The following is an 8,574-nucleotide window of genomic DNA, read 5'->3' on the forward strand; positions in this document are numbered from 1 at the left end:
AAGGGGGGTATCAATGTAAATTGTCCGGGGTGGCCATTTGATGAATTGTTCAGCAGGCTTATGGCTTTGAGGTAGAAGCTGTTAAGGATCCTTTTGGACCTAGACTTGGAGCTCTGGCACCACTTGCCGTGGGGTAGCAGAGAGATCAGTATTGGGTGATTGTAATCTTTGACAATTTTTTGGGCCTCTCTAACACCGCTTAGTATAGAGGTCCTGGATGGAAGGAAGCTTGGCCCCAGTGATGTACTGGGCCGTACGCGCTACCCTCTGTAGCGCTTTACAGTCGAATGACGAGCAGTTGCCATACCAGGTGGTGATGCAACCGGTCAGGATCCTCTCGATGGTGCAGCTGTAGAACTTTGAGGATCTGGGGACCCATGACAAACCTTTTAAGTCTGCTGAGGGCGAACAGGTGTTGTCGTGCTCTCTTCACAACTGTCTTGGTGTGTTTGGACTAGTGATGCACCGATATTACATTTTTGGCCGATACCGATATCCAATATTTTCCTTGACAAAAAAAACCCAATACCGATAACCGATATTTAACATTTTAGCGGACTTTTAAGCATTCTAGTACAGTTAAATAGTTAACACACACACATGGACGCAGCGGTCTAAGGCACTGCATCTTAGTGCAAGAGGCGTCACTACAGTCCCTGGTTTGAATCCAGGCTGTATCACATCTGGCTGAGATTGGGAGTCCCATAGGGTGGCGCACAATTGGCCCAGTGTCGTCCGGGCCATCATTGTAAATAAGGATTTGTTCTTAACTGACTAGCCTAGTTAAATGAAGGTTACACACACACACACACACACACACACACACACACACACACACACACACACACACACACACACACACACACACACACACACACACACACACACACACACACACACACACACACACACACACACACACCAAAAGGTTATTTTGTTTGGCATTTACTTATGTCCCCATTACTAGTAAAACATAATCAAAACCTATTTATTTAACTTACTTGCTGTGCTGTTTGGTTGTTAATTTGTTCAGTCATTTCATTCTCAACCAGGATTTCTGTGGAACGCCGTTTGGGTATTTGCGTGTCAAAAAAGATACACGTCAAAAAACACTATTTTCTATCTAATTGTCACCATCATTGCTACACTGTCTCAATTCATATCAGACTTTGGTCAAATACTTGAGATGCACTCAATTTAGGTAGCCAATGGTAAAATGGAACAGCCACAAAAAGACCAAGCTATATCAAGTATTTGAAGGGTTACACTTTATTTGGATAGTCCAGATAGTCCTGCTCTACAGATGATCATCTATCAAACCATATGTTGATAAACAACTGCTTGCTAAGGTTACAGTTAGGGTTAGTGTAAGGGTTAAGTTTTGGGTTAGGATAAGGGTTAAGGTTAGGGTTAGTAGATAGTCTGTAGAGCGTCTAATGATGTACTATCCAAATAAAGTGTTACCGTTTGAGATGTTTGAAAGGTCTGTTTTGTAGCATGTTCCTTTAGTCACTTCTATTATATGTAATGAGTTAGCTTTGATTAAAACCTCATATTTTCACATTGCTTTTTGTGGATTCACATGTGGCCGTTTACAACTCCTCTTCCGCTCCCACCCTACTTCTCTTCTTCTCCAACCCCATCCTCCTATCACACCCTCCTCCTCTTCCTCTCACACCCTCCTCCTCCTCTCCCACCCTCCTTCTCCTCCTCCTAGGAGCCCCCTAGGTGGGAGTGATGGATGAACAGAATAAAACCATCAGAGGAGTTCAAATCCATGTCAGGGACTGGGTCAGTGTGTGGATGAATATTAGTGAATGAGAATCAAAGGGCAAATAGAGCATGGGAATATGACCACATTAGGCACATCAGCTAAATGAAATGCAAAATTTGATGGGCCATTTGCAATAATTGAAATGGAAATATGCCTTTGAACTTTATAATGTCCAGGTTCGTAGACATACTTCAAATCATTCCTCTTGGCTCCTTGAAGAGCAAAGGGACTCAACAATGCATCTCCAGTGAACCCTATTCTGGGCAGTTTTCTTGACTCCAGGTGATTTTATCTGCATTGATCCTTCTCCATGTTGTCTTTGGCCGGTTAACCTTTCTTTTTTACCATGTCCAGGTTCAGCCACTTTAATCTCAAACAATCACTGTGCAATCTAATTTAGCTTGTGTGTAATGCAATGATTTACGATTTTGTCTCTTGTGACTGCAATGCACAGTCGCTCTTCTGCACAACATTTATGGGGTCAGACTTTTTTTTTTCCAGAGCACATTTCCTAGCCTGTCTCAATGTCACACAGCATCAGCCTCACCCGCACCACGCTGTTGTTAGCAACTCCACGATGAGTGTATGTCACCCGGTCAACCGTCTCGACGGTGACCACGGGTCAGCGGTCTCTCAGGCTGCATTTCCTTCGCCGCGTGACACCGGCCCATCCCTGGACCACCGGCCCCAGCTGCGCCTCGACACAGGCTCCGATCAGTCAGTGAACTGGGTCAGTGAGTTTTCACACATTATTAAGGCCTCTGACTGAATGTCCAGTGCCCCACGCACAGACTGACCGACCACATGAACCCCACTGTCACAAGTGTAGACGCTGTTTCAAAAGCTTGACCCAATAACACCACGCTCTGCACGGTTGGCTCATCCCTAGTACTCCCATTCTCCCACATCAGAAAAGTTGTAGACACTGGAAAAGACAGACGATTGGCTGAGTCAGGGCCAGTTTGCGCCGTACTTTAATACTTTAAATAGGGCTGTAGAGTTCACACGCTGGTGCAGGCTTTTCGACGGGCCCTTCAATACTGTATGTTCATTAGATAGGTTTTAATGTAGGAAGGATGACTCATCATCGCCATGGCTCTTAATATTCATGCTAACCCCGAAAGTATAAAGGGTGATTCCATCCCAGCGAGATCTGAAAATGTTTTTGGTATCTCAGATTGTTCTGGCAACTCTCACATAGAAACCTAATTGGGAGGAAGGATGTTTGGTATGCTTTTTTTGTATTCAGTTTAAAAAAGAATAAGTATCATGATGAAATTGGCAATTTTAAGCTTTATACATGAGACAGACATCATCTTGGTGCCATTATACTTTTTAACTAGGCAAATCAGTTAAGAACACATTTTTATTTACAATGACGGCCTACACCGGCCAAACCCGGACGACACTGGGCCAATTCTGCACCGCCTATAGGACCTATGGGAATCACGGCCGGTTGTGATACAGCCTGGATTCAAACCAGGGTGTCTGTAGTGACGCCTCTATCACTGAGACGCAGTGCCTTAGATCGCTGCGCCACTCGTGAACCAGAAAGTAATCATCATAGTGGGTCAATTCCCACAACAACTAAGAGCGTTGAAGCGCGAGGCTCAACTTCTCCACTGTTTTGGAGCCCTGGCTACCACACTGTGAACAGCGTGAAGCGAACCCGTGCACAATGCCATAAACTGTGTATGACTGTGTGAGAGCGAAGTGTTGCATTTCGCTCATCTCAATATCCTAGCTTATTCATTGATGATAGGCCCTACTTTACTGAGGTTGCGAGACATTGCAAGCCAAGACATTGTGAGATACATCATTCCATTGTAAGATACAGCCTTTGATTGCCGATAGATAGGCCTAGTACACGGGTCTGACTCTGTCTGCCTGGTGGCGGACCTGCCTAGACTGTGCCTTTCCCCTCCCTCTCCGTCCCTCACTAGCTCACTATGAAAGATGCTAGACTTTGTGTTATCGGAAGCACGACAACTAAATCAGTCACCTCAGTTCCAAAAACACTGAGACTTAGGAATTGATTACGAGAGTCGACGAAGAGACAATTATTTTGGAGTCGACTATCCGCCACAACGTCATCGTTGTTAATAGTTGGAAAAATGGTAGAGAAAGGCAAGTGACAGCAGGGAAGTCCTTTATTGCAATACTTTGAGAAGTTAAATGTGAAGAAAATGCAAACTTTTCAAGGTGGAATTGAGGTACAGTATTGGTAGTACAGGTGCAATGCTTTACCATCTGAAAGGCACCGTAAGAGCCAAACTGTTTCTGGAAGCACTGCAGCTGCATTGTGAATTCACATGGAATTTCATATATTTATCTTATCGTTTTAACTGAAATTTTACGGAAGTATATTATTCCCCCCCCCATCCTAAAGAAGTAAAATTTAAAAAGAGTACTTTTTGAGATATCCATATTAATATTTTTTAGGTTGAATAAATTAATGTGAACATTTGTATTTCAGAATCTAGACATACTCCATATTTTAGAGCAAGATGTTGTCTGTATCATGTACAGATCAAGGATCACGGATCATAGGGTCTTACTTCAGAAAGTATTCAGACCCTTTGACTTTTTCCATTTTGTTACGTTAGTCTTATTCTAAATTGTATTAAATTGTTTTTTTCCTTAATCAATCTACACACAATACCCCATAATGACAAAGCAAAAACTATTTTTTTGTTTAAATCCTTGATCATTTATTAAAAATGAAAAACATAAATATCACATTTACTTAAGTATTCAGACCCTTACTCAGTACTCTGTTGAAGCACCTTTGGCAGTGATTACGGCCCCGCATCTTCTTGGGTATGACACTACAAGCTTGTATACCACCCGTACCTTGTCACAACACAAATGATTGGCTGAAACGCATTAAGAAGGAAAGAAATTCCACAAGTTAACGTTTAACAAGGCACACCTATTATTTGAAATGCATTCCAGGTGACTACCTCACGAAGCTAGTTGCGAGAATGCCAAGAGTGTGCAAAGCTGTCATCAAGGCGAAGGGTGGCTACTTTGAAGAATCTCAAATATAAAATATATTTTGATTTGTTCAGCACTTTTTTGATATACTACATGATTCCATATGTGTTGTTTCATAGTTTTGATATCTTCACTATTATTCTAAAATGTAGAAAATAGTAAAAATAAAGAAAAACCCTGGAATGATTAGGTGAGTCCAAACCTTTTGACTGGTACTGTGTGTATATATATATATATATTGTTATTCTTTAATGTAATTATATTGCAATTCGATGTTACAAACACATTGCTCACCATATGTCTGCTCCAAAGGGGCAAGAGAGAGACATGAGAAAACAAGTTTTGATCAGTCATGAAAATAAAAGTGCTGAAAAAGGCGGCTGGTAGCCTTGTGGTTAAGAGTGTTGGGCCAGTACCCCGAAAGTTTACTGGCCAAGCCGACTAGGTGAGCAAGGCGCTTAAAAACTTCTTAGGGATCAAATCCCTGTCACGGCCGTCAAAAGGAGGAGACCAAGGTGCAGCGTTGTGTGCGTACATTCTTCTTTATTTCAAGAATGAAAACTGAACAAAACTAACAAAATAACAAAACGAACCTTGAAGCTTTACAAATGACTGCTGAACAGACAACTACATATAGACATAAGAACCCACAAATACCCAAGGGAAAATGGCAACCTAAATATGGTCCCCAATCAGAGACAACGATAAACAGCTGCCTCTGATTGGGAACCAATTCAGGCCACCATAGACCTACATATACCTAGACATACCAAAACCCCTAGATATACAAAAACCCTAGACAATACAAAAACAATCATACCCACCCTTGTCACACCCTGACCTAACCAAAATAATAAAGAAAATATAGATAACTAAGGTCAGGGCGTGACAATCCCGTTAACGGGATCGATTTGACAACATCCGATGAAATGGCAGAGCGCCAAATTCAATACTAGAAATATTTAACTTTCATACAATCACAAATGCAATACACCAAATTAAAGCTTTACTTCTTGTTAATCTAGCCACCGTGTCAGATTTCAAAAAGGCTTTACGGCGAAAGAAAACCATGCTATTATCTGAGGACAGCACCCCATCAAACAAACACAGACAATCATATTTCATCCCGCCAGGCACGACACAAAACTCAGAAATAACGATATAATTCATGCCTTACCTTTGACGAGCTTCTTCTGTTGGCACTCCAATATGTCCCATAAACATCACAAATGGTCCTTTTGTTCGATTAATTCCGTCGTTATATATCCAAAATGTCAATTTATTTGGCGCGTTTGATCCAGAAAAACACCGGTTCCAACTCGCGCGACATGACTACAAAATATCTAATAAGTTACCTGTAATCTTTGTCAAAACATTTCAAACAACTTTCCTAATACAACTTTAGGTATTTTTTTTACGTAAATAATCAATAAAATTTAAGATGGGATAAACTGTGTTCAATACAGGACGAAAACAAAGTGGAGCGAGCGTTCAGGTCGTGCGCCTCTAACAAACAGTACACTTCACTCGACCCTCGTTCTGAACTGCCCTACTTCTTAATTTCTCAAAGGAAATACATCAACCAATTTCTAAAGACTGTCGACATCCAGTGGAAGCGATAAGAACTGCAAGCAAGTGCCTTAGAAATCTAGATCCACATAGAAAACCCATTGAAAAGAGAGTGACCTCAAAAAAATAATTGCTGGATGGTTTGTCCTCTGGGTTTTTCCTGACAAATAAGTCATATTATACCCACAGACATCATTCAAACAGTTTTAGGAACGTCAGAGTGTTTTCTATCCAAATCTAATAATAATATGCATATCCTAGCTTCTGGGCCTGAGTAGCAGGCAGTTTACCTTGGGCACGCTTTTCATCCGGACGTGAAAATACCACCCACTAGCCTAGAGAGGTTAACCCTAATTGTTCCTGTCGCTCTGGATAAGAGCATCTCCTAAATTACTAAAATGTAAATGCAAAATGTGTCAAAACAAATTGGCTCTCTATTTAAACAGAAGATGGTGAACAAGCTATGAAGGACAAATACTGGGGTTTTGGTGCAGGTACAGCCAACCCAACTGGCGCAAAAATAATATTACTATGTTGTCAAAACGATAGATCATCAAAATGTATATACCGATATGTAACTGTATCGATATTCCCCCCAATCACCAGGAGGTACTCTCTGGGGGGGGGCTCTAATAAACCCACGACTTGTTTTTCTTTAAGTTTGATAGATCCACATTTATGATTCCAATATGGATGAAGTATAGTTGTTGGGCTCGAGGTTAGGACATGCATGCCCCTCAGAATGCTACCTGTCAAGGGAACATGTACTTTTGAAAAGGAGCCGACCTGCTATACAGCGACGAGACAGCCACTAGAGAACGCTGCATGGGCCAGGTTCGGGTTTCCATGGAAACAAATGAAATTCAAAGGAGCTTGGGTAGGTGGATGAAAAGGTAGGGGGGAAAGAGATGGTGTATCAGAATGTTAGCAGAGATGGGCAAATCATAAAATATGATTCTTTAAAAAAAGTTAGCGTCTGTGAAATCCAAAGAATCTAGGACTCCTTTATAGCCATGTTATTTATTAATCAACCTTTCTGAAGAGCACTGCACCCCCAAGGCCCCTATCTGCTAACACTGCTCAATCTCCTTTCATTCTTAAACAGACAAGACTGTCGAACAACACTTATATGTTCACATATTTGAAGCGTGTTTTTTTTCTTTCTGGCCATGGACGATAATCGAGAATAGATCAGACTCGACGGGGCGAATGCAGTCACAGCTAAAGATGAGATGAATCCTCTTGTTGTGTATCTTTCCCTGGGGTTTGGTGCTTGAGGTGCTTAAAGTACTTGAATTTGGCACTCTGAAATTCCAGTACTGGAATACCTTGAAAATCTAACATTTGACAAGTGAGAGAGAAATTTATCAAATATGTTAATATGAAAAATGTGTTGGTCTTGCAAATTAAATCTTCACGTATTTCGCGCTCTGGTTGCCAAGCAGGCTCGCTCATTCCACCAGCACAGACACTCAGCCAGGCAGGTACAGAACGGACTGATTAGGCACTGCAAAACATCACATCAATAGCTAAAATGCCGGGCAAATGTAGATATAATCCTGCCTGGCAGGATATTGATGTTTATGAATGGGTTTTGCCAGACCCAAACAGGGATGTAGTGGAGGGTAAACACCGTTTACGCACCTTTTTTATTTGTGACATACCTCGACTCTTGGCATGTAAACAGACATTCCCCAAACAAAAACCCCCTGACTGTCGGAGAATGAGTGTACAACTGGTAAATAGTTGCAGTTATTTCAGTCAGATGTCTCCCTAACTAGCTAGCTAGCTCAAAGGCGTTGGCTGTTAGCCAGGCAGCTAGCTATAACTAGCTGGATAGAAGGATGAAATTAGAAGCTAATGTTGAATGGAGCTTGACCTCAGCAGGTGCAGTTGACTGAAATTAAGGTAGCTATAATCAAAAGATGGGCTACTATAAATTGTCATATCAAAATACCTTTTATTTACAGATAGTAGTGAGACAGACAGTGCGGAGTCAGGCTGCAATGAAGCAGGCAAATGAGATACAAAGAGAGAGGAAGTATTGAATCAAGCAGGGAGAGAGGTTAGTAGTATACAGTGGTTCCCAAACTTGGGGTTCGGGATCCATGTGGGGTCCCCTAAAATGTAATCTGAGAGAATCTTTAATCTTATCAAACACATGAATTACTTGTTTCTCTTGAAATGGGTGTAGAATTCAAATAAAGGCCTTATACACTCTCAGCATTCACTGT

At 41.5% G+C, this 8,574-nt stretch overlaps 1 protein-coding gene across 1 annotated transcript in view; it reads left to right on the forward strand.

Moving 5' to 3' along the window:
- The first annotated feature begins 2,351 nt into the window (after positions 1-2,351).
- The window catches only part of LOC120033168 (neural cell adhesion molecule 2-like), a 171,590-nt gene continuing 165,367 nt past the window's right edge, over positions 2,352-8,574 (forward strand). Inside the window, exon 1 of the mRNA XM_038979452.1 lies at positions 2,352-2,508. Within this exon, the coding sequence (XP_038835380.1) occupies positions 2,352-2,508 (157 nt within the window). The remainder of the gene's footprint in view (positions 2,509-8,574) is intronic.

This window comes from Salvelinus namaycush, chromosome 40, assembly GCF_016432855.1.
Source record: "Salvelinus namaycush isolate Seneca chromosome 40, SaNama_1.0, whole genome shotgun sequence".
NCBI lineage: Eukaryota > Metazoa > Chordata > Actinopteri > Salmoniformes > Salmonidae > Salvelinus > Salvelinus namaycush.